Here is a 25768-nt window from a genome sequence, read left to right as displayed (position 1 = left end):
GCTCCTTCCCTCTCCGATGGTGGATTCCCAAGTCTTTCTCTTCTGTAGCCCCTTTACCCTGCTTTCAGAAACCCAAAGACCTCACTCACAGAAACTCAGAATTCATTCAATAAACACTGAGCGCCTACTATGTGCCAGGCTCTATTTTAGGCGTAAAATAAAGGATTTGCCTTCAGAGTGTGACCCACCAAGGCCAGCTTCCTGCCTGGACAGGGGTATTTTGAGCATTGCTGATCAAGTGTGTTTTTCTGGCGCTTAGCACCCCCATTCCCCTGGTCCAGAGAGGCAGAAGCCATCCCCCCCCCCACCACCACCACCACCAAGGCAGCGGGTTGGGGGCGAGGAGAGGCGGGCAGTACCTGTGATCAAAGCGGTGAGGGAGGCTAGTAGGACGCAGGCGGCAGGGGCGGGAGGGCCAGGCCCGACTCGGCCACTGCTGGGGTAGGGACTAGGTGGGACGGGGTGGGGGCACTGCTGGTGGGGACAGGGGGTGGGGTAGAAGCGGCGCTGCCCGCAGCCGCCTGGGCCTCTGCGCGCCTGATCTCGGAGCTGCGCTTGCCCGCTCCCCGCCTACGGGGGCCGTCGCGGAGCCCTGCTCTCCATACTGAGCAGTCCCCAGGAGGTGCTCGGACACGTCCCCAGGCTGGATAAAGATCGGCTCGGCGCTAGCTCCGTAGTCGAAATCTCGCCATCAGCGCGGCTCGCGCGGCCGCTTTGGCCCGGCCCGGCGACGCCAGATCGCTATCCTGGAGTGAAATGGGAAGGCAGTGCCGCCGCTCCCGCCACCACCCTCGGTCCTGCGCGCAGGGGTGGCCGCGGGGTCCTGGGGCTCGCCGCCCTCCCCTCCCCCTTCGCGTTCCTTCCCTGCGCTGCCTCCCGAGGGACCCCCGCTTCCCTCCGGCCTGGGGCCCCTAGCGCCCAGCCAGGCTAGGGAGCCTCTCCCCTCCTCGCCAGGCCTCGCTGCCGCCTGAAGGTTACGCGACGCAGTGGCGGGGCGCGGGAGGCGCCCGCCCTCGCCGCCGCCCACCCCAGTGCCCGCCGCGCCGCGCCGGGCCAGCCTGGCTGCCGGCTGCTGCCACCGCAATCCCGGCTCCTAAATCAGCGCCGGGAGGCGCTCCCTCCCCCCGCCCGGCTCTCCGGGCTCCCCGGGCCGCGATTGGCCGCGCCGGCGCCCCCCACCCCGGGCCCCCGGCTCCAGCTGCCGCGCCATTGGCTGCAGGCCTCCGCCAGCCTTTACATAAGACCGGGCGCGCTCGAGTGGAGTTGTATAAAGCGAGCGCGCGGCGTCGGGGCGGGAGGCTCGAGGCCAGCCCGGGACCGGGGCTGGGAGCTAGCAGGCGGCGGCGCCGGCGGCAGAGGCGGCAGCTAGCGCCCGCTTCCCACGCCCCTAGGCGGCGGGGCCGAGAGCGGGAGGATGGCTCCGAGCGCTGACCCCGGCGTGAGTATCTGCACCGGTGCCCCCCCACCCTAAGGAGGAGAAAGTTTCTCCAGCTCTGCGCGCCCCCCGGATCCGCCCGCGAGGGTGGCGGGGACGCCGCCCGGGAAGACGGGGATCGAGAAGGCGGCGGCTTCGCTCTTAACTTGCTGGGAGGCGCTGGACTCTATTGGCGCGCGGAGCCTCCCCCGCGGGCTGGGGGCGAGGCAGGGGCCGGGTTGGAGGTGGCGGAGAGGTGGGAGCCGAGGTGTGGGGGCGACAGCCCGCAGCTGGCAGAGAAGGTGTTGGGGGCGCGCTGGAGGTCAGCTGTCAGGGGAGGGGGCCTCTGGGGCCTGGAGGGGGCGGAGCGGGTGAGGAGGGATGTGCCGGGCTATCGGGAGAGTCTCCCAGTCAGCCAGGCTGAGACCCGGGCCGGGGAAGCCACTGGCCTCGGCCGAGTGCCTACGCTTCCAAGCTGGGGAAGAGTCCCGGGGGCTGGCTCTTCCTCCCCTGGGAAGCCGAGTTCCCGGGCACAGCGCTGGGTGGCAGAGAGCTCCGGGAGCCAGCCCCGCGCGCGGCGTAGCTGCTAGACGCCTTATGCTGGACGAGGTGTGGTCTTCCCTTCTGGCTGCCTCAGGCAAGCCGGCTTCAGGCATTCCAGGGGAACCCTGAGTCCTCCTCGACCCCGTGGGGGCAGTTGGAGGCTTTGATGGGGCAGCCAGGCCGGGCTTGGGGGCATGCCCAGCAATGCAGCGCGCTTCTTTGCAGTACAGTAGTTGGGAGCTCTGGTTAGTCCCGCTTCTGCAGAAAGCAACTCAAGAATCCAAAGTCATCCCAGCCTGGATGGAAGCCTCCCAGAGTGGCGGGGAAATTCTCCTAGGGTTGAGAGCTGTGGGGGCTTCCTCCGGGAATGACTAATGAATATTGCTGCTGCTGCTGCTGCCGCTGCTGCTGCTGCTGCTGCTGCTGGTGGTGGGTGCACCCAGTGTGGCTTCTGCACACCCCAGGAGATGCTTCCGTTCTCCTGACAGGACACATTCTTGAGTCGCACTTGAGGTGTCTTCTGGGATGGGTGCAGGACTTCCCACGTGAAGCCAGGTGGAAAAGAAGGGAAGAGGGTCCCAGGACAGGGGACAGTTCTGTAGTGTTTTCTTGAGTCAGGGGAGAACTCATGTGGGAAGAGATAAGCGATTGACGGAGATTTGGAACCCAGACGACTTGGGGCTGGAGATGTCCAAGACTGAATTAGAGCTCACTGAGAGTCACAGAGTACCTCACCCTCAGCCATGGGGGAGAGGTGGAGGCTGGAAAAGTGGGAACATGGTGGCTGTTCCAGCATGGTTCTTGAGAAAATGTTCTCTCTCTCTCTCTGACTTGGTTAAGAACATCCTTCTGGCAGTAGGTCCTAAAGTCAATTTAAGAGGTAATGAAGGCAGTTGAGGGTCTTGATGATGGCACAGAGGACCACAATTAGAACATTCCCATTTCCGGTGGGTACTAATGGACTCTGGAGAAGGTCGAAACGGTGTGTAGGGAGTCTGGGGAACCTGCTCTGTGGCTGCTCATTTGAGGCTGAATCCTCCTCCACCTTATCTCATCCTTGAATGTAGGTGGATGTTCAAACTCCTAGGGTACCTGCTTCAGCCTGGAGATATTTTATGGGGGCTATCAATCCATATCCCAACCCTCAGCTCCATCGTTGTCTGCTGCAGTCAACATTATTCTGCTGCATTTCCCAAGACCTTCTCTCCACTGGGGATTTGTGCAGCGAAATACCTGCTTGTTGCTCTTTCTTCCCTTCTCCATCTGGGCTGCACCTGGTGTTCTGAACCCTGGTGTTTATTCCTTGGCACCTTGATGTTTGGTTAAGACGTCCTATGGCTGCGCAGGGGTGCCCCTGTTAATGTGTGGACCAATGGCCTGTGTAATTCTAGGGAGTGCAATAGACTCATAAAAAGAATACCACCAACCAGGAAGGCAGTCCTATTAAACAGCTTGTGACAGCCTCTCATGCTCAAGTGCTCCCTTGCTTCTGTGCTGAGGCGGTGGAAGCCTAAAGGTGGAGCAGACTCCTTGGTGTCCAGTAGGGGGCGCCAAAGGTACCTAGCTCAGGACCACTGACTTTCTCACTTCTTGCCCTTCACTGGCTGTAGCAACTTAACGCTTTAAGGCAGCTCAGGCTACAGCCTTCAACCACCACCATCGTAATTGGAATCATTCTACCACATGCTTCCTGGACTTCAGGTGGTCCTGTGACCTCGGGTGCTATGGGGCAGGTGCAAGCACAACATTCCAAGGAGACAGAGCTGGTACACAGCCCCACCCTCTCTCGGGGATCACTCCTTTGTGTTTGGTGCCGCCGTGTTCGTTGAACTCTTTAAGGGTTCATGGAGTTCCAGAACATTAGAGCCAGAAGCAAGGAGCCTTGGAGAGCATCTCATCCAACCCCATCCCATCCCAACACTCACATGCACATTTAATTCACAGATGAGAAAACTGAAGCTGGATAAAGCCAAGGTCACATGGCTATCTGGTGGAAGACATGGAACTAGGCCCTAGGACTCCCAGTGCTCGATTCGGAGCTGTTTTCACTCCAGCGGCCTGCTTCCTCTTCACTATAAAGATGGACATACTTTCTCTATACAGGAGGCACTCATAGTTATTGACTGACCAGGCTTTGGTAAATTAATACATCCCATACAGTTGGGGAGATTCTCTTTGAATCTGTTTTTCAGAGTGAGGAGGTGAGGAGAAAATACAGTTCTCGTCATGGACATACACAGGTCATAGAAATTCCTAATTATTCTTTCCCTCCCTCTACAATCTCATCTCATTATTCTAAGCGGTGTTTTAAGCAAAAGCCATGCAAGTCCAGGTTTCTGTCTGTGCATTTAGGAGTCAGAAGTGCCGAGTCCCTCACTGTGGTCTTGAAACCCAGGTCTGGAGCGCCAAGGAATGCTGGCGTGGGGTCTCTCTGTTTGCAGTCACATCACTGCTGGTGAGACCTCCCGGATTCAGATTCTAGATGGATTGGAGAGTTTCCAAAGAGTATTTACCTATTTCCCCCACCCTTGCTGCTCCTAGCTCAAGGTCAAAGTGCTAGGACATTCTATTTTTGCAAAATCCTTATGTTTGGACTTCTTAGGTGACCTGCAAGATACTACCATTTCCATTGCCCTTTCTTCTGTTCCGAGAACCTGGCTGTTGACATCTGAGCTGGGCTCTGGGAAACAGGTTTGCTGAGTGGCCTGTGGGCTGCCCCCTTTGTTCTTTTTTTTTTTTTTTTTGAGACGGAGTCTTGCTCTGTCGCCCAGGCTGGAGTGCAGTGGCGCAATCTCGGCTCACTGCAAGCTCTGCCTCCCGGGTTCACACCATTCTCATGCCTCAGCCTCTCGAGTAGCTGGGACTACAGGCGCCTGCCACTACGCCCGGCTAACTTTTTGTATTTTTAGTAGAGACGGGGTTTCACCGTGGTCTCGATTTCCTGACCTCGTGATCCGCCCGCCTCGGCCTCCCAAAGTGCTGGGATTACCGGCGTGAGCCACCGCGCCCGGCCCCCTTTTGTTCTTGTCTCCCCACCTGGCTTCTTTGCTCACTGGATGGACTTCCTCTTGGTTCTCCTTGGAGCCTCAGCAGACTCGGCAGCCTACCCTCATAAGAAACCCACTGCTGCCAAGCCAGAATTCTGAGAGGCGGAATCCTCTTCTCTCCCTAAGGCTCACGAAAGGGATGCTTGTTGCCAGGGAAGATGCTTGAGTCCCCTCCTCTCCCTCATGCTCACGGAAGATGAAGTTGGAGCTTCATCTTCAGCGGGAGGAGGGAGGTGGCAGGATCACGTGGACCACCAGAGAGCAAAAGCCCCTCTCTTTAAACTGGAGTCTTAAGAGGCTGTGCTTGAGATCTCACCAGCTCCTAGCTTTACCTGGTGAAATAAGCCTTCATTCTCAAGACTTGGTCTGGTTCTGGATAAGACCAGAAGAATATACTTACATAAATTGTGGTTATAGTACAAGCTCTCTGGACTTTTGTTTGAATGCAGGAGTGGGTAGAGAGCTTGAGAAGTGGCATTAGACTATGAGAAACAGGAAATTGTCCAGTGGGGCTTTTATGAGCCCCACCAGATGGCTGACCCTTCCCCCTCTCGTTGTAATGGTAAGGACACAGGCTTAGAATCTGGTCTCCGCTTGCTGGCTTAGAGACCTTAAACAAACCACTTAACCTCTGCAAGCCTCAGTTTCCTTCTCTGCTAAATGATGAGGCTGACAACCATGTGATGACGGTAGGGGAGCGAAGCTGGAGGGAGACAGTCTTTAGTATTCCTCTGCCCTTGGTTAGAGGTAAAGAGGTATTCAGTTGGAAGGGGATATTATTGCTGAATCACTGGGAACCCCGGAGTCTTCTTTTTCCCAGTGAGTGAGCCTGAGTGCCCAGGTTTGCACATCAGCCTCTGCTCACAGCAACATCTGGGCTGATGGGCAAGGCCTTCTTGGCAGGGCTCCCTCCTTGCCTCTTTCCCCGCCCCACCTCAGGGTTTTAACTTTGGGGTTCTGCCATGCTTGGGGAAAAGAAATTTTACGGGTCCCAGGATAATTCTGAATGTGATGGAGGGCCCTGAGCTATTGATTCCTAAGGAAGGATCTTTCTGCTAGGAGAAGCCTTCCTCGGAGCCTAGTGATTTAAGAGTGCTGACAAATTCGTGCTCACCGAGCCTCCTGCAGGCTGCAGATACAGGCTTCCAGGCCAGCCTGGGCTCTGCTAGGGATTTCTAGAGAGCCTGGCTGGTTGCTTAGGGGACATAAACCTGTGAACTTTCCTTAGGAGAAAGTATGAAATCAATTGGTTCATTATCACACCAAACACACCCCGGACCACTTAGGGCATTTAAGAAATAAGAAGCAGCAAAGGACTGAGAGGTTGTCTTTGAAAAGTGTGCAGAAAGGTGTGAAAGGGTTGGGGGAAAGGAAGGGAGAGGAAGACCTTTTTTCCCCTGAACCACTCATGATTTTGACTTTATCGAAATCCTTGAATGGTGACTAGAGGGGTTATTTTGTTCCCCCTCCCAGATATTTGGCAATGTCTGTAGACATTTTTTCTTGTTACAACTGGGGAATGGGGTGCTGCTAGTATCCACTAGGTAGAGGCCAGGGATGCTGCTGAACATCCTACAGTGCACAGAACACGCCTCACAGCAAGGAATTATCTGGCCCAAAATATCATTAACACCAAGATTGAGAAACCCGGGATTGGAGCATTGCCGCACATGAATCACAACACGTTAGAGGTGGGAGGGATTTTAGAAGTACTCTCATCCAATTCTCCCATTTCACAGCTGAGAGCACTGAGATCCAGAGAGGAGAGGGAAGCAGCCAGGATCACACTGCAAGCAAGTGGTAGAGCTGGTCTGCAATTCAGATCTGCTCTTTCCTGAGACCGTTTTACCCAGATTCCCCCAGAGTTGTTGTGAAAATTAAATGTGAGCTGTGAAAACAAAAATAAATAGAAAATTATAGAGACTATATTAATATTTCTATTATTAAGAATTGGGAGTTTGGAAAGTTGTATTTCTGGCTATGCCACTGACTCATTGTGTAATATTGGACAAATCATTCTCCCACTCCCCGTGCCTCTCTGTGAGTGTGAGAGTGTGTGTGTGTGAGAGTGTGAGTGTGTGTGTCTGTGTGTGAGTGTGTGTGTGTCTGTGTGTGAGTGTGTGTGTGAGTGAGTGTGTGTGTCTGTGTGTGTGTGTGAGTGAGTGTGAGTGTGTGTGTCTGTGTGTGAGTGTGTGTGAGTGAGTGTGAGTGTGTGTGTCTGTGTGTGAGTGTGAGTGTGTGTCTGTGTGTGAGTGTGTGAGTGTGAGTGTGTGTGTGAGTGTGAGTGTGTGTGTCTGTGTGTGAGTGTGTGTGTGTGTGTGTGTGTGGTGGTGGAGAGGTGGTCTTAGCGCAAAAAAAAAAAAAAAGTATATTATAATCATTCTCTTTAGAGAAAGGTCCAAAGATTTGCCCTTCAAAAACCCTAGACACTAAAAAAATAAAAATTTTCCTTGAAAGAAATCATGTTGACTTCATAAGAAGCAAAGCGTTTACTTCTTGGAAAAATTCCAGTACCCTGGCCCTGTAAGTTGGTTCCAGCCCAGGAAATCTGATCAACATCCGGAGGAGAAACTGATAGCTCCACAGATGACAAGAGGCTGGATATGTGCCCCCTTCCTCCAAAAAATGGTGATGGCGACTTCTCCTCCATCCTTTCCTGCTCAACCCCCCTGGCCCAGAAGTTCTACAAGGAACTTCAACGAGGGATGGGAAGGCGTGTCATTAATTAGTGAAACCTTGTTTATTTAACAGACATATTCTTAAAGAGCTCTTCCAAGGGACATTTTGACATATTACTTTAATTAGCTACAGAAGAATTGAGAGTGCAGAGAGTATAAAATGACCCTCTCTGTTGTTTCCAGTTACTCTTATCTTTGTTTGAACCCGACAAGTACAGTGACAAGGTCATGGGAATCACTGCTGAGCCCTGGGAGTGTCCTGGTGACCTGAGGAGGGACTGCAGGGACTGCTTTCTTTCCTTACATCAGCCTTCACCTACCTAGAGAGCAGCCACCTCGGTGGAGATTCCTGCTTTGGCATTCCAGCCCTCTATTGATGTAGACCTGTCTTAAAGGAAGCATCATGTTGTGCAAATTTTAACACAGCTCTTAGGAAGGGGAACAGGCCTGGGAGCTGGAAGTTCCCCCCAGAAGGGCAGAGGAGCTCTTGTAGGATTGGTGGGAACAGCCTTGGTTGGTGTTTTTCACATGAGGTCTGACCCTGGTCTTGTCCTCCTTGTGCTCAGGATCGGAAGTAGGAAGTCACTTGAGGCTCCCCTGAGAGGACTGAGGTGACATCCCTCCCTTCCCACATGGGAGTGTCACTAGGTAGATTCTTGCCATGAATCTTCTACGTGTCCTGAGGCAGGTCCCTTAGCCTCTGGAGGTCAGTCCCTGTAATCAGAGGAGCTGGGTGGCAGGCTCTTTCCGTCACTGGCAGTCTCTTCCTTTAAGGGGTTGCACATTCCCTTTCACTCTGGTCTCTAAGAACAGGCTCTTTCTTAGAAATCATCATCATGCACCTCTCATCTGAGAAGCTGTGTATATCCAAAGAGGCTGTTTTCAGGTGGGGAAATAAGAGTCCTCAAGGACAAATGCTGCCTTGTAAACAGTATGAGGGAGACACCGTCATTTGTTCTCAGCCACAAATTCAGTGCCTAGCATGGCACTTGGCACGTGGAGGGGCTCAGTAGGTGCTCAGTGGGTGCACAAATGAGTAAGTGAATGTTGGTGGCCTTTCTGGGACAGAGGTGACCCTTGGTATTCGATTGGATCTCCAAACCCGCCTTCCATCTAGCTCCTTCCCAGAGCCGGCACAAGGACTATGTAAACCTCCGAAGGTCCCCTGATCAAGCAGCGCTTGAGGACTCCAGGCAAGGCCCACTCCATGAGATGGTGGCTGGCTCTGAGCCTGGAGCAAGGCTGAGTTTCTCTTCCTCTTTACCTCCCTTTGCTGTTTTCCCTCTCCTTCCCGCCCCCTTCCCACCTGGCTGCTGCAGGGAAGCTCAGTGCAGGTTTACTTTGCTTGAAGCTGATAAACTACATGGAAATTTGGACTTCCACTGGAGACAAACTAGGAAGTGAATCATAAAAATATATCTGGGAGGATCCTTTTAAATAGCAGGGTCCACGAATGCATTTTAAATTATTTAGAGAAAAAACTTGACACATAAACTATTAGGCCTGGAAAAGAACTTTGGAGGTCATCCAGTGCCCAACCCCACCCCTGGCCCCAGGATGTTCAAATCCTCTCTGTGATACTCTCACTCATTCTTCAGAAACACGGTCTATCCATCCTGCACACTGCTGCCTGAAGTCTAAAAACGCCCTTTCAAAAATGCAAGTCTGATGCTGTCTCTGCCCGACTTCAAAACTTCCCACATGGTGTGACTCCAGGCTCCTTACCATGGCATAGCAAGCTCTCCAGGCCCCAGCTGCTGCCCCACATAAGATTGCATCTCCACCCTTGTCCCCACCCTCCCCTCTTCTCTCTCCCTCCACCCCATATCCCAGACATTGCATTCCAGCAGCAGCAAATGCATTCACAGCATGTACCAAGCTGTCTCACATCCATATTGTTGATCCATAGGTCTCCACCATCTAGAATCCAATTCACTGTCTTCAGAGAGCCTTTTCTGCCTGCCCTTCCCACCACCTCCCTAGTTAATCCCTCCCTCCTATGGCCTGTGTCTAGGGTTTGTACCTGTTTCTTTTTTTCCTTTTATTTTTTCTTTCTTTGTTTCTTTTTTTTTTTTTTTTTTTTTTATTTTTGAGAAGGAGTTTTGCTCTTGTTGCCCAGGCTGGAGTACAATGGCGTGATCTCAGCTCACCCCAACTTCTGCCTCCTAGGTTCAAGCAATACCCCTGCCTCAGCTTCCCAAGTAGCTGGGATTACAGGCGTGCACCACCACGCCCGGCTAATTTTGTATTTTTAGTAGAGTTGAGGTTTCTCCATGTTGGTCAGGCTGGTCTCAAACTCCCGACATCAGGTGATCTGCCCACCTCGGCCTCCCAAAGTGCTGGGATTACAGGTGTGAGCCACCATACCCGGCCTACTTTGTACCTGTTTCTACTCTGAGCTTATCCCACTGAATTGTGTCTCACCTCTGGTAGATTGTAAGCTCCTTGAGGTCAGGGACTATGACTTTTTCATCATTTCTAACCTGGCCCATAGGCATCTTCTCAATGTTTGAAGAATTAATGTGTATAGCATAGCATGCTAAGGAGTTCTGTGCTTAGGAAGCAGTATTTAAGGAGTCAAAGAACTCCCTCAGGGTCCCCTAGACAAATTAATTACAGAAGCAAACCTATTCCTCAAAGTCTCATAGCCCAGAGCATTCCATTCAACACTGGGCAACTACTCCTGGAAGGGGAGCACCGAGCAGGCCTGGACTCCGTCACCTGAGATGCATTCATGCATCCCACAAACATTTATTATTGGTAGTAATAGTGTGATTATTGTTACTGTTACTACTACGTGTGGACTTTCTCTATGCCAAGCATTACGCTCAGCACTTAACATACATTCATCTCATTTCATTCTCACGGCAACCCGATAAACATTATTTCCCATTTTACAGAACGGGAAGTCTGAGCAGTTAATAGTACCTATTAAGAACCTGCTGTGACTTCTGCATAAGGCTAGGAGATTCCATTTGTCCTCTCACTTTCAGAAACACCATTTCATTAGCCCACTGGCCTCTGTGGCACTTCCTCACCTGGATCCCCTGAGGTTTTGTCTGCCTTTTTCTGGAGCAAGCCCAAGTCTCCTGTCTATGAGTGCTGCTGCAGGCAGTGTCTAGAGCTGTCTCCAGGTAGAGGGGAGGAAGAGGAATTCTTACATTTTCTTGGTGCTGGGGAAAATGCATGAAACATGGCACCTTCTGGTGGGTAGGGAGTTGTAGAGGTCTGGAGTTTGTCTCTTAGGCTGGCAATACAGAGGACAAGGGTGGGGGACAGAGTGGAGAAACAGAAACATTAGAATGTATGCTAATGCCATACATTACCAAAACTTCATCTTGTTCTCAGCTGTTTTCCTAGTGCCCAGAGCAGTACCTGACATAGAGTAGGTGCACAAGAAATACTGAATGAATGAATGAATGAATGAGTGAATGAGTGAATGAGTGAATGAGTGAATGGTGGCCTCCAGTGTTCTCGCTCACTTGGGCCACAGTATTTGCCTCCTAACTGGCTTCTTTGCTTCCAGCCCAGCTTTCTCATGACCTTCTCCACACTGTACTGACACAGTATTCCTTCTAACACACCACTCCAGCCGTGGCATTCCCTGGCCCACTGGGCCTGTGTCACTCACAAGGCTTCCAAGGTCTTTTCCAGCCTCCTTTGCTGCACTCCTTCCCACCAGGTGTCCTGCCCCTGCCCCGAGTCTGCACTGCAGAGCCTCACTGCGCTACGCAAACCTGCACATCTCCCATGCACCTGCTCCCCTCAGCCTGGAACACTCTCTCCACCTTGTTCCTCTGGCCTGTTTGGCGTTGCCTCTTAGGCCTTCCCTAGCTTCCCCAGGCAGAGGTGGTTGCTCCTTTCACTGTGCTCCCATCTCACTTGGTTAAGACAAATTTGATGTCATGAGAGAAACTATTTAGTATGGTGTTGAAGAATTCTGGAGCTCATTTGCTTAGACACACATCCTGGATCCACCAGGTACTAGCTGTGTGACCTTGAGCTAGTTACTTACCCGCTCTGTGCCTTAGTTTTCTTATCTGTAAAATGGGGACAGTCGTAGTTCTTCTCTCACAGGCTTACTATGTGTATTAAGTGGGTTACTTATGTGAAGGGTTAGAGTAATGCCTGGCACATGGTCAGTGGTAGATATGTATTATTATTGTTACTATCCATTCCTCGTTTAGTACTTGCTATGCAAAATAGCAATTATGTTCCTCTCTGTGTGTCTGGTGTCCAGAGTCCATAGGAAGATCCACACGACCCACTCTGAGATTTAGGAAGGGAGCTCTGACAGCGTGTGGAAGTGGGAGGAGGGGAGAGGAGAGACAGAAGCAGTTAGCAGGTATTGCTGTTGTTCAGGTGAGTGAGAAAGGGGCAGATCCCCCACAGGAAGGGTGGAAAGACTGAGCAGCATTGAGAGAGATTTGTGAAGCAGAATTGACTCGGGGATCCAGTGGGTGTGAAGAATGAAGAGGCAGCAGAGATGCTGCCAGATTTCCAGCCTGAGTGACAGTGTTGGGGTTTGAATGGGCCCAGCGAATAGCATCCCACTCCCCGACTCAGATTCAGGGCCAACTAAGAGAAAGGACAAGAGAGGTGGGGCTCAGGCAGGTGGAGAGGGAAATGCCACCCTTATTCCAGAGGCAGCTGCCTGGCAGGCCAGGCTCCCGTGTGGGGTCCCTGGGGCTTGCTGACACCTTATCCCTGCCCACTGCAGGCTTCCCTGTGGGTGGGGGCAGGGCAGAGCTTGCCTGGCCAAGCTCCACATATGGCAGAGTGGCCCCTGCAGGGAGGCAGGTCCAGAAAGGGCTCTTTGATCCCAGTTCTTTCAAACTGACCAGTTCTTTCAAACTCCCTCCCTTGGGAGAAGGGAGCAGAGTAAAGAGGGAGGCCCAAAATGTCACTCTAGCTAAGGTTTCTCCATCTCATCACTGTTGACATTTTGGGCTGAATAATTGTGGGGGCTGTCCTGTGCATTGTAGATGTTCAGCAGCATCCTGTGCCTCTACCCACTAGATTCTAGAAGCACCTCTTCCCTGGTTGTGACAACCAAAAGTGTCCCCAGATGTTGCCAAATGTCCCCAGGGCCAGAGGGCAGCAAAATCGCCATGGTGGAGAACCACTGCTCTAGTCTGATGGATGGGCCTTTGGCTGGAAACATGCAGTGTGGGGAAATGGGTGCTGCCTCCCAGCTTATGAGCCAGGCGGCAGGGTCTGTAGATAGGGAAGGACAGGTTGGGTGAAGGCTGGGTCCTCCTGACCTTTGCAGAGTCAGCTCTCTGTCTGTTTTGCTTTCCTTCCGGCTCCTCCTCCTGCCTCTCCTTGCCCAGCTAACTTCATGGCATCCTCAGAGTCCAGCTACTACCCCTCCCTCTAGGAAGCACTCCCCAGCTCCCCCAACTAGCTAACTTACATCTCTGTGCTCCCTCCTCCGCAGCACCCCTCACCCTGTACCGCAAATGGTGAGCAGCTTTCTTGCTGTGACCCCGGCACCTAGCACAATGCCAGGGTTATCGAGGGTCTGCAAGAAGTCTTATTGCAAGTGAAGACCCAGGGCAGCTCCTGTTAGCCCTTCTCCAGAGTTCCAGGAGCTCTTTTGTGGGTGTCTTTGTGGAGCTGGTGGCCCAGCCTGTGCGGGGCAGAGTGTTCCCGTGGCTGCCTCTCTCCTTCATGTCTCAGCCCTCCTGCAAGTGTCTGAAAGGCTGTGTATTCTCTGCTTGTTGCCAACGTCGGAAATATTTAGGCTTCTTGTTTTCATGAGAGCTTCGGGTGTGACCTTGGCTCTTTCCATAATTGCAAAAGAACTGTTTGCCCCGAAAACTGCCCTGGAAGCCTCTCCCCACAGCTGCCTGACCCCACGTCAGAGAATCCAGGTTGCTTGGTTACCAGTTTCCAGGCCCAATTCAGGAAAGTCCTGAGGCCACAGAAAACTGAGTTTGGCTACATGGAACCCACAACTAATGTCTAAAGACTATCTCACCGTTCAGCTCTCTACGTCAAAGAAGGGGAATGTGCAAGTTGGCTGCCGCCTGCCTGGCCCTGGAGAGGCTTTCCCTGTCACTCACTTAACCTTTGAAACCTTGGCAGGTCATATGATCTCCATGGTACAGATGAGGACCCCAAAGACCAACAAGATCAAGGAATAGGCCCGAGGTCGTGAGCTAGGCTGTGGTAGGGTTGAGATCCAAAGCCAGGTTGCTAACTCCAAATGTTGGTCTCTCTTTTCTTTTCTTTCTTTTTTTTTTTTTTTGCGGGTATCTTGCTCTGTCACCCAGACTGGAATGCAGTGGCACGATCTTGGCTCACTGCTGCAACCTCCACCTCCTGGGTTCAAGCAATTCCTGCCTCAGCCTCCTGAGTAGCTGGGATTACAGGCGGTGCCCCTTACCACACCCAGCTAATTTTGTTGTATTTTTAGTAGAGACGGGGTTTCACCATGTTGGCCAGGCTGCTCTTGAACTCCTGACCTCAAGCAATCCGCCTGCCTTGGCCTCCCAAAGTGCTGGGACTCCAGGCATGAGCCACGATGCCCGGCCTCTCTTTATCTCTCTATCTCTTCACTTTGCTGGGAATTGTTCAAAAAGTTTGCTTATAGAGCATTTTAAAGAAATTATTGCCAGATACGATGGCTCACACCTGTAATCTCAGCACTTTGGAAGGCCACTGTGGGAGAATTGCTTGAGCCCAGGAAGTTCAAGATCAGCCTGCGCAACATAGCAAGACCCCATCTCCACCAAAAAAAAAAAAAAAAAAAAAAAAATTGCCAGGAGTGTTAGCACCCAACTGGAGTCCTAGGCTACTTGAGAGGCTGAGGTGAGACAATTGCTTGCGCCCAGGAGTTTGAGACTGCAGTGAGCTATGATCATGCTACTGCACTCCAGCCTAGTTGACAGAGTGAGACCCTGTCTCAAAAAACAGAAAAGAAATTATTATTAAAAAACAATTCTTCTCACAGGTTGAAACACAAGTTTTCCCATCTCTGGCCCTTATGAAGTCCCTTCTTTTTCCCCTCCGTACATCTCCCCTGCAGGAAAAGCCCACATCCCTTACCGAGGCACCCTGCGCTCTGGCCCTGTGCCTCTCTGCCTTTGATATTTAGCCTCGCCTCGTCTGGGCTGCTTTACCTGGATAGCCTCCCATTGCCTTTACACGGGGTGTTACACCTGAGATCACATGGCTGCTCCGCTGATTGTTGGGAGAGCTCGTTGAAGGCAAAGGCTGGGTTTTATTCATCTATGCACTCCTAGGAACTTCTGCATCTCTGCATGGAGTACTGTGTACTATGTACTTCTCTAGTGCTACTCCTGCCGGGGAGTGCTACTCCCAGTGCTCTAACACATAGTAGGTGCTTGATACACAAGCATGCAAGAAAACAAAACAGTTCAGTTCAACCTACTTTTTCATTCTATTTTTAACCTTTCTACCGTTCTCCCCAAGGATTCAGATGTTCACAGTGGTGTGACAAGAGGCTCCCTGAGTCAGCCACACAAAATGCGAGGTCACTCCGGGTGCCAGCTGCTCTTCTGTTTCAGGCAGTGTCATCCTGCTCTGCTTTTCCCCCAGAACTTTATATCCCCCCTCCTCCTCTGACACTCCCTAGATAAATAGATTTTCTTTATAGACTTCAACCAGCCGATGATGAATTTTGGTAGCAGAAACATTTCTCACTTCAAATCAGATTGCAGCTTTCCATCTGGGGACCACAAGGCTGGGGCAGTGGTTCTCAGCCCGGACTGTCCATTAACATGATCTGGGCAGCTTCTAAAAATACACAGCACTCAAACTCCCACCTCAGACCAGTTCAACCAGAAACTGGGTAAGGGACCTGGGTGGTGGCATATTTCTAAGCACCACCACCCGAGGTGGTTCTGTTGGGCAGCTAGGGTTCAGAGCCACCAGCCTAGAGTCTCATATCACCTGACAACTTCCTGGGAATGCAGGCTCTCAGGGACCACCCCACACCTACCGAATCTGAATCTGTATTTTCAACATGACCCTCAGGTGACTGGTAAGCACATTGCCTTTTGAGGAGCATTTCTTTAGAGGAAGAACAGTTTTTAAACAGCTATGACAAACTGCAAGCAGTTTCTGTTGATTCATGTTATCAATTGGACATACTCATTCCTGCGCTTACTTAACACATATTAACAGAGCACCTGCTAGGTACCAGGCACTATGATGGTTTCTGGGAACACAGTGGCATATGTTTCTATCTTGGCCTGCAAATTCCTGCCCAGAACCCCTTCTTCCTAGACTCTGCCCTTTGATGGGAGCTGTCCTTCGTCTCCTTGACCTGACCCTCTCTGCAGCATCAACCTTTCCCCTTCTCACCTCTTCATAAAAATTAGAGTCAGAATCCCTCTTAGTCACTCCTTGTCAATTGTGGTACTTTGATCTTGAGCTGAAGACAGCCAGCACTTTGAGTGCATAAAGATAAACTGAGCCTGGGCAGCTCTGGAGATTGCATAACCTAGGATTGATTTCAGCTCCTTAGATCCAGAGGCAGAGGAGAATGTTCTTAAACCAATCTCATACCTTCACTGTAGTATATAGCCTGGTTTCAGGACTCTGGGAGCTACAGTATGGAACCTGGTATTCGATGTGTAGTTTATGGACCAATATCACCACCACCACCTGGGAGCTTGTTAGAAATATAGAATCTTGGGCTCCACTGCAGAGTTATTGAATCAGAATCTGCATTTTAACAAGACCACCAGGTGATTCATATACACATTAAAGTTTGAGAAGCACTGATATAGAACACTGCTCATCAAATTTTGCAACATATTAGAATCACGTGGGAGCTTTTAAAAATCTGATATCCCATGATTATATATTAACAGCAACAAAAATTTGGTGCCCTTGCTACACATACTGTGCCGGTTAAGTCAGAATATCTTGAGGTGAGACCCAAGCATTAGTATTTTTTTATTGTAATGAAATACACAGAACATAAAATTTACAATTTTAACCATATTTAAGTATATATTTTAGTGATGTTATGTACATTAACATTGTTGTACAACCATCATCACCATCTACCTTCAGAACTTCTTCATCTTCCCAAATGGAAACTCCATAATCCACTAAACACTAACTCCCATTTCCCCCTATACCCACCCCCTGGCAACCACCATTCTGCTTTCTACCTCTATGAATCTGACTACTCTGGACACCTCGTAGAAGTGGAACATACAGTATTTGTCCCTTTGCGACTGGCGTATTTCACTTAGCATAATGTCTTCAAGATTTACCCACCTTGTACTATGTGTCCGAATTTCTTTCCTTTTATTTATTTTTTATTTTTTCTTTCTTCCTATATAAAAGCAATTCCTTCATTTTTAAAGCTGAATAATATTGCATTGTATGCATATATCACATTTTGTTTATCCATTCAACAGTTGATGGACACTTGGGATGCTTCTGCCTTTTGGCTATTGTGAATAATACTTCTATGAACATGTGTATACAAATATCTGTTCATGTCTCTTTTCTCAATTCTTTTGTGTATATGCCCAAGTGGAATTGCTAGATCATATGACAATTCTAATTGGAATTTTTTGAGGAATTGCCGTACTGTTTTCCACAGCAGCTGCATTATTTTACATTTCCACCAGCAGTGCACAAGGATTCCAATTTCTCTACATCCTCACCAACATTTTTTTTCTGTTTTTGTTTTTTATTATAGCCATCCTAATGGGTGTGAAATGGTATCTCATTGTGGTTTTGATTTGCATATCCCTAATGATTAGTGATGTTTCATGTACTTATTGAGCATTTGTATATCTTTGGAGAAATGTCTATTCAAGTCCTTTGTTTTGAGTCAGGTTGTTTAGTTTTTTTGTTGTTGAGTTGTAGGAGTTCTTTATATATTCTGGATATTAATACCTTGTTAGATATATGATTTGCAAATATTTTCTCCCATTCTGTGAGTCCCCTTTTCACTATTTTGATAGTGTCCTTGGATGTACAAAAGTTTTTAATTTTCATGCAGTCTGTTTTAGCTATTTTTTCTTTTGTTGCCTGTGCTTTTGCTGTCTTATCCAAGAAACTATTGTCAGGCATGAGAATTTTTTTAAAGCTCCCCAGATGATTCCAATGCACAGCCAAGATTGAGCAGTGTTTCTCAAATTTTAACATGCATTGGAATAATCTGAAATCTTGTTAAAATGCAGATTCTGATTTATTAAGTCTGGAGTGGGATCCAAGATTCTGCATTTCCAACAAGCTCCTAAATGATGCCGATGGACTGGTCTGCCGACCGCTCTGAATAGCCAGCGTGGAGAAGAGCATTTAAATGATTTCCTTTATCTGAACCCCCCAAAAAGAGGGTAAATATTATATTTACAGACCTTCTTCTAAGCTTCCTCACCATAACCATTGCCCAAAAAATACACCATCAAGACAGCCCACTGCTTATCCCCGACTTTTCAACTGGTACTGAGCAGCCTGGTGGGTGCATTGGGTGCCTTTGGCATGGCAGAGGAATGAAATGTAAAGGACTTATTCTCCCTGCCCCACTGTCTCCCTGGTCTCAGGGGGAGGCCAACCACTGGTCTACTCATGCTGGGTGAGTTCAGGATCCACACTAATGATGGCTTGCTCCTCTCTGGCCTTGGCCCTTGTGAGGCAACTACTGTAGAACCCTGCTGAAAAGCTTGTCTTGTTCAAAATATGTTTAATATCCTTAGAAAGAAAAAACACATGGGTTGGCCTGAAGTTTATAGAAGCAGCTTAGGAGGGAAAAAACTGCTGAAGGTCTGCATCTAAAAAAAAAATCCTTTAATTCATCATAGAATTTTAGAGCCAGAAAGGACCTTTAGAGAACTCCAAACCTTTATTTTGGAGAAGAAAGCTGAGACCCAAAGAGGTTGTGACTTGTTTTAAGGTCACCCAAGCAAAATAGAGGTCAGCCAATGGGTGCATTATTTCTTTCTCATCTTGCTTTAAGTTATTTATCTGGAAACGGATAACACAGAGCAGCTACTTCTTTCGTATGTCTCCTTTAATTAAAAGAAAAGGTAAAACTAAAGAGGCTAGATCATGATTCTTGACTCTTAGGGCCTTCACTAGAAAGGTTCTAATGATTAGAACTTTTAGGCTCATATTACCCAAATGGGACCAGCCTCCCTGGTGGCCGTGACCCAAATTGCAGGTGTGGTGCCTGGGAGGAAATAACTAGCTTCGAAAAGACATGTCAGATACCACTTTCCTCTTCCACGCCCATTGCTGATGTTGTAAGCTGATCACAGCACTCTTTCCAGCCACTGCCAGTCAACTGGATTTGGCCCTCAAATTGAAACTCCTTTGCCATTCACTACAATAGAGGTCATCCCTTGAAAAGTCCAATGACCTTCAGATCCATGCTACATTTCGGCATGTCGACACTGGTTATTAAATACTCTTTAGTTTCTCATTTCCTCCCCCATCCCCACCCAGCTGCTCATTAATCCAATTATGAGTTTCCTTTATCCAATCAAAGTTCCTGCCAAGTTGCAGAGCTCTTGTAGTGATTCATGATGCATTTGTCTTTAGTGATTAGAAAACCCAGTAGAAGATGCTGTCTCGTTCAGACATCTCTGTAATTTGGAATGACCTCAGTTTGGTAGTGCCACACCCCACATGTGCCCTGTGAATACACTACAAGAACCTCCTTCCCAGTTTCTACCCTGCAATTGGAGCCTTGCCCCTGTGTCACTCCCCAGCCTCTCCAGCAAGGCATTCAGGAGGCTCCTGAATCACGTCTGGCTCTGAAGGCAGTGCCCAGGCCCTTCATTTTGGTCTCTGGGTCCTTGAACAGCAAGCTCATTTGCTGGCAGGAGCATCTGTCTCCATATGGGGAGACAGTCTTCAGATCTTCCTTGCTCTTCCCTTCATTAAGACATCAGCCTCACTCAGCCTTGCTCTTGGCTGCCAGATGCACTGACAAGCCAGCAGGAAAAGTTCCATCTACAAGAGGTCTGCTACCTTCTGAAGGCAGGAAAGTACCGCTTTGCCTGCTGGGACTGGACCCATGCAGGCTTTGTGGGCCTCCTTCCAGCAGAGCCTTTAAAACATTTCATGAGTGCTGATTCTAGGCCTGCAGGTAGAGTCCCAGGGTGGTGCCATCTGCAGCATTCCAAGCGTCTCCCTTGCTTTCACTCAAGGGGGTGGAGTCCCTCCACCTCCTTGGCCATTTTCATCTGTCTCCTGGGTGTGTGCCACAGGCTCCCAAGGCCCCAGGCTACTTGGCAACACCCTGAGTTATGTTAGAGATATAATAATGAATTATACAATGCATCATACATAATTAATTTATAATAAAACACGCACACAATGGTTTAATTTCTCCAAGTGAATGGTGTGCTATCCGCCAGATCCTGCTGGAACGCCTCCCCTAACTGACTGCTTCTTGGTCTGGAGGTGATGGCCAGCTGCCCTAGGGAGGGATGTTGGCATGAGGAACCTGCCAAGTCACATATTCCCCCTGGCTACCTCTGGAGTATGTACCACAGGAGAACAGTCTTTCATTGCATCTATTATTGTTCTAGATCTGGATACTCATAAGAGTCTCACCCAAACTCTGCATTGTTTGAGAGCTGTTATGTTCTTCATTTTCCCAGTCTTTCTCCCAGAGTATGGGAAATGCCTTTGTATTTATACCTTTCCCTCCACATCTCCTTCCTTTCCTCCCTCCTTTCCTTCCTTCCACAAATATGAAATAAATGAAGGAAAGAAGTGCCTATTATGTGAACTACCTTTGGCTTGCTGCATATCAGTGAATAAAACAGAGATCCTTGCCCAAGTGGAGCTTACACTCTAGCAGAGGGAGGCACACAATAAATAATAAGTGTAATAATAAGTAAATTATACCGTACATCATACAATGATAGATGCCGTAGAAAAAGAAAAAGCAGAGCAGGCTAAGGGCGATCAGCCATGATGGAGGCAGGTTGCAGTTTCAAGGATGGTGGGCAGGGCAGGGGAGGGCAAGCCAGGGCTTGTGGAAAACCAGCAGCCTAGGCACTGCCAAGCTCTCCATGAATATGGGAGAAAGGCACTCTGGGCCTACCCAGGACTTTAATATTCCGGGATTGCTTTGGTTACAGGTTCTTTCAGTAACATTTGTCACTTTTGGTTTCAGATGTCCAAGATGTTACTGTTCCTGCTGCTGCTGTGGTTTCTGCCCATCACTGAGGGGTCCCAGCGGGCTGAACCCATGTTCACTGCAGTCACCAACTCAGTTCTGCCCCCTGACTATGACAGTAATCCCACCCAGCTCAACTATGGTGTGGCAGTTACTGATGTGGACCATGATGGGGACTTTGAGATCGTCGTGGCGGGGTAAGTGCCTCCCACCCTCAGTGTGACAGATATTAATCAGCTTTTGCTGTAATAAGGCTGTGTAACAACTCCAAACCCCAGTGACTTGCAACAGCATACGTTCTCACTCATAGGTCTGTGGTTGTCTGCAGCTCAGCTGCAGCTTGGCTGGGCTCAGCTGGGGTTCTGGGGTGCTGTGGCCTTGCCTTTTGCTACTGCAGTGAGTCAAGATGGAAGGAAGTTTGGAAGAAGGGTATTTGATCCACAGGCTTTTCAGGGAGAAAACTGGAATGCTCTGCTTTAAGGCACTCTCTTCTCTTCATATTTAAGCCAACTTGATTATGCAGATATTACTTCTTTACCAGTGGGGCTCTAGGATCTCTATACAGGAAGGGCTTAAGGGTGACAATTATGGTAGAAGGGGATGCTCAAAGCTGCCTTTGCACAGCACTTACATAAGACTAAGAAAACATTAATTAACCGTTTCAAAGAGGGGGGAAGGTGGAAATTAAGAGGGTTAGCTAAACCTCCGCTGAACATGCTTTGTTACCCACAGCTCCCTTCTCTCCTGAAAACCAACACTGGGTTGCAAAAAAAGGATAAGACTACGCATCCAAATAGCCTGAGTTCATGCCCTAAGGTGTAAATGTTCTAATTGTATGGCCTTGAGTCTCTTACTCACTGAGATTCAGAGATATCATCTGTAAAAAAGGGAAATAACTGTAATGGCTTATTGTCTTGAAGCCTTCATAGGCTATTGCATGTGACAGTGCATTGTAAATTTCTGCCAGTCACCATTGATAATTATTGTGCATTGAGGGCCAGGTGCAGTGGCTCACGCCTGTAATCCCAGCACTTTAGGAGGCCGAGATGGGTGAATCACTTGAGGTCAGGAGTTCAAGACCAGCCTGGCCAACATGGTGAAACCCCGTCTCTACTAAAAATTCAAAAATTAGCTGGGCATGGTGGCGCGTGCCTGTAATCCCAGCTACTCAGGTGGCTGAGGCACAAGAATTGCTTGAACCCAGGAGGCGGAGGTTGCAGTAAGCCGAGATGGCACCACTGCACTCCAGCCTGGGCGACAGAGCGAGACTCCATCTAAAAAAAACAAGATTGTGCACTGAGCACTAATATATGCCAGGCACTATGCATCATCTTATTTCACATCCCTCATTTTATTTCATCCCCAACAGCCCTATGAAGTAAATGTATTGTCATCCACATTGAGAGAAAAGGAAGGTGGGGTTCAGAGACAGTAAGCAGCTTGCTCTCTGCTAAGTAAATAGTAAGTAGATGAGTCAGGATCTGAACCCCTAGGCTTCCTAACTCTACAGCGGCCAAACTACACTGTACAAAGTTTCGTTATCACTTCAAAAATCAGTCAATCAATAAAAACACTACAGGGGCCTGTCGACCTCATTCTGGGAGGCCTGAGCTTTTTTGGTAGCGCTAAAGTAACTGGCGGGTAACATTATTTGCAGCAGTTGCATGTAACAGTAGAAAGCTTTGACCTTGGAATTGGAAGACCTGGTTTTAATTCTAACTGTAGCCAACCTAGTATCTATAAACCCTATGCAATTTACTTTAGACAGACCCAGCTTCCTCATCTAAATAAAATGGGCATATTGAAATCTACCGGCCTGCCTCACAGGGTAGTCATGACGGTTAGTGGTGATGATGTATAGAAAAGATTCTTTGTAAAGTACAGTTTTTATTTTGTCTATTCATTTCTTCTACCCTGCAAAGAGTAGAGTTACTCAATTCTAGGCCTTCTAGATGTAGATTCGCGTGCTGTCCGGAAGCACTTTCTGTGATGATGTAAATGTTCTGTGTTGGTGCTGTCCAGTATGGAATCCACCAGCCACATGTAGCTACTGAGTATGTGAAATGGCTAGTGTGACCAAGGAACTGAATTTTTAAATTTTCTTTTATTTTAATTAAAAATAGCCACATTTGAATTGGACAGTACAGTTCTGGGCTTTTAGAAGGAAAAAACTAAAGAGCTGAATATGACAGAAAAGGAGAAACGGAATCATTATAATGACGCTTTTTACCTGGGATGACCTGAGCAGGGTTGCAGTTAATCAGCCTTGCCTGTGTCGAGTTCTGTGACTGTCCAGTTGCTCTCTGAACCAGGGAGACACCCTCCTCACTAAATCCATGCCCAACCTGACTCCCAGAGCCATGTGCCACCCTGCCAGAATCTCTGGTTAAAGGACTTTGATGCATCTCTGAGATGTTCTGTTTGGATGGTTCCCTGCCTCCTACTTGGTGACCCTGGCCTCCCCTGATAGACCCTGGGGACTGACAGAGGACAGAGAATGGCAAGGCAACTGTCCTTCTCTCCTCCTCCTCGCCCCCCAAGTTGCTACTATTACGCCCTCCTTTCATCTTGGAAGATGGTATACTCTTGTATTCCCTCAAGTTAATATGAAAAAAAGTAAGACCTGAGATATGAACAGAAAGTGTCTTCACCCTATTTTCTTCTCCTTCTGGGACCTGGACATCTGGAAGGAGCTAGCCAGATCGCAGAGCATGGAAAGCCTCTCAGAGCATGGAAAGCCTCTGCCTGTCTCCACTGCAAAGCTGTCTCTGATTTCAGTACCTTGCACTCCTCCCCCAGCCCCTGCCCCTACAATGAGCAGCCAACTCTGCTTCTCATGGTCTGGCTCTCCCTCTTTCTGCCCTGGCTGTTGCAGGAGACCTGTTAGGTGCCCCCCCCCCACCCCCCCGCTCTGTTGTACTCTTTTCCTATGGTTCCAGATGGAAGGAAAGAAAGGGTGCGAAGGGCCAAGCACACCCCCTAAAGGAGGATGCAAAGAGCCTCTTACAGCATACTCCATTATTTTTGCTATCGTTTTGCTCCTTTCCACAGCATCTCTCTCAAAGGCATGCTGAAATAGTAGGCACAGGTTGCATTGCTCTCCTCATGATTCATCTTTCAGCTGCGAAGAACAGAACTAGCAGAGAAGGTCTTGGCCCCAGGGCTGGTGCTGGCCTGGGTCTATTTGGGAAGAAGCAGAGCTGTTTGGTAGCAGAATTTTCAGTTTCCCTATCCTTTCCAGGTCAAAGGGAATGATATGTGCCCCCACGGGCCCAGTCGCTGAGGTCAGTTCCCTGAGCCCTGTGCGTAAATGTGGGCTCTGTGTGCAGGTCTTTATCCCGCCAGTCCTTTGATGTGCAGGGGATTGCTCCTGCACCTCCTGAGCCTTCAGCTTCTTTCTTTCCAAGTGCTGGGCATTCATTTCATCTTCCTCTTCAGTGAAGTCTTTTTCTCTTTCTCTTTCAAGAAATGTGCCTTTGTGTCCTCTGTGGTAGTGAAGCTAGACCATCATTTGCACTGACTACAAGGTTTAGAAGTCTCAACCTTGTGTAGCTTCCTGTTTATATGGGTTCTATAGGACTTTGGAGTCATCCTCTGGAAACAAGAACTAGACCATCCTGGGTCTTGATGTGAAATCAGCCATTTAGAGAGACCCCTGTCTCTTCTTTTAGGGCAGGGTTGAGCCAAGCAGCCTCTGTCTGAGAAAGCTTAGGCTGCTGGATGTTATTCTGAAAGATGATATTTATTGCTCACCCCCAGCAAAGAATAAGAGTTACACAGAAGACAGGATGGCAAAATTGGGCAGTCTCCCAGCTCCAGGTCGGGCTTTCTTTGTGGCTGTTGTGAAGCATTGCGAATTCTCAGAGCATCAGAAAGACATTCTAATCTGAGTACCAAAATACATTCCAAAGGCAAATATAACTTTTTATTATCTTCAGCTTTGGATGATTTGTCACTGTCTCCTTTTTTGGGCTGGATAACCAAAAGTGGACTATACAGACATATTTAAATCAGGACCTTGGGAGGTCATTTGGTCCACCCCTTGCCTTACAATAAGGCCACACCTATAGTATTCAGAGGCTCCATTTACTTTGAGCCATCCGAGCGAACGTGGCAATCCTACTGTAATCCAGCTCGATAGTTACTTATGTCAAGAACCGATTTGACTAATCTGAATCCCCCATATTAGAGCTTAATAAGCCATTTCTTTTAGCTTTTGTTTTGCTATTGCCTTTGAAGGTATAAACCAGATGATCACTATCTTTTCAAACAGTGAAAGCTAGGATCACTGCCCTGCCTTTCATCCTATGTGGACTTTTTGACATTTCTGATTTTGACTCTTAGATTTCATCCACCCTAAACCTATATTTAATTCTGTTTTATTATCTGTATGATTGTCAACTCTCTGTTTAAGAATCATGTAGCAGGAGTTGAAATTTTGAAAAATTGCATTTGAAGTCTTTATCAGGGGCACCTATGGTCCAGTTCATGACAGGTCCACCCTCTATTACCTTATAGACCTTTCCATTACCTGTCCCCTGAAGGCATTTACTTTTGCCACCCCTGGGAGAACAGCCAGCTCTTCAGTTTATAAAGCGCTCCGTACTTGAACTTGTCTTGAATGTGTTGACCTTGTAGTATGTCTGACTGGAGCCCTGTTGCTTTGAGTATTTACTCTTTGAATAGGTTTGTTTTGTGTTGCTTTTTCGGTGTCCTCGTTCTGGATATTGACAGCATTGATTTTGAGCATGTTGCGGGTCGGTTTGTGTTGTGTTTCAGATTCTTGAGTTAATTGTGATGGAAGGCGTGTGCATGTCTCTGACTCTGGGAGGAGCAGGAAATGACCGCCCTTTGTTCTGCGGGGATGGGGGAGGGACTGGGCCGGCTCAGATCCTCTGCACATCTGGGCGAGTGCCTCCGCATATGGAGGACTTATCTGTTAACCGGCAGGTGCATG

The 25768-nt window shown here is 48.9% G+C and overlaps 1 protein-coding gene across 2 annotated transcripts in view; it reads left to right on the top strand.

Moving 5' to 3' along the window:
- The first annotated feature begins 1265 nt into the window (after nt 1–1265).
- CRTAC1 (cartilage acidic protein 1) overlaps nt 1266–25768 on the top strand; it is a 164782-nt gene continuing 140279 nt past the window's right edge. For both annotated transcript variants that reach the window (XM_054435846.1, XM_054435847.1), the window contains exons 1-2: nt 1266–1438; nt 20809–21008. In XM_054435846.1, the coding sequence (XP_054291821.1) occupies nt 1415–1438; nt 20809–21008 (224 nt within the window). In that variant the 5' untranslated portion in view covers nt 1266–1414. The remainder of the gene's footprint in view (nt 1439–20808; nt 21009–25768) is intronic.

This window comes from Pongo pygmaeus, chromosome 8 (genome assembly GCF_028885625.2).
Source record: "Pongo pygmaeus isolate AG05252 chromosome 8, NHGRI_mPonPyg2-v2.0_pri, whole genome shotgun sequence".
NCBI classification, from domain to species: domain Eukaryota; kingdom Metazoa; phylum Chordata; class Mammalia; order Primates; family Hominidae; genus Pongo; species Pongo pygmaeus.
The sequence above is the reverse complement of the archived record's forward strand: the minus strand, read 5'-3'. Positions and strand labels throughout refer to the sequence as shown.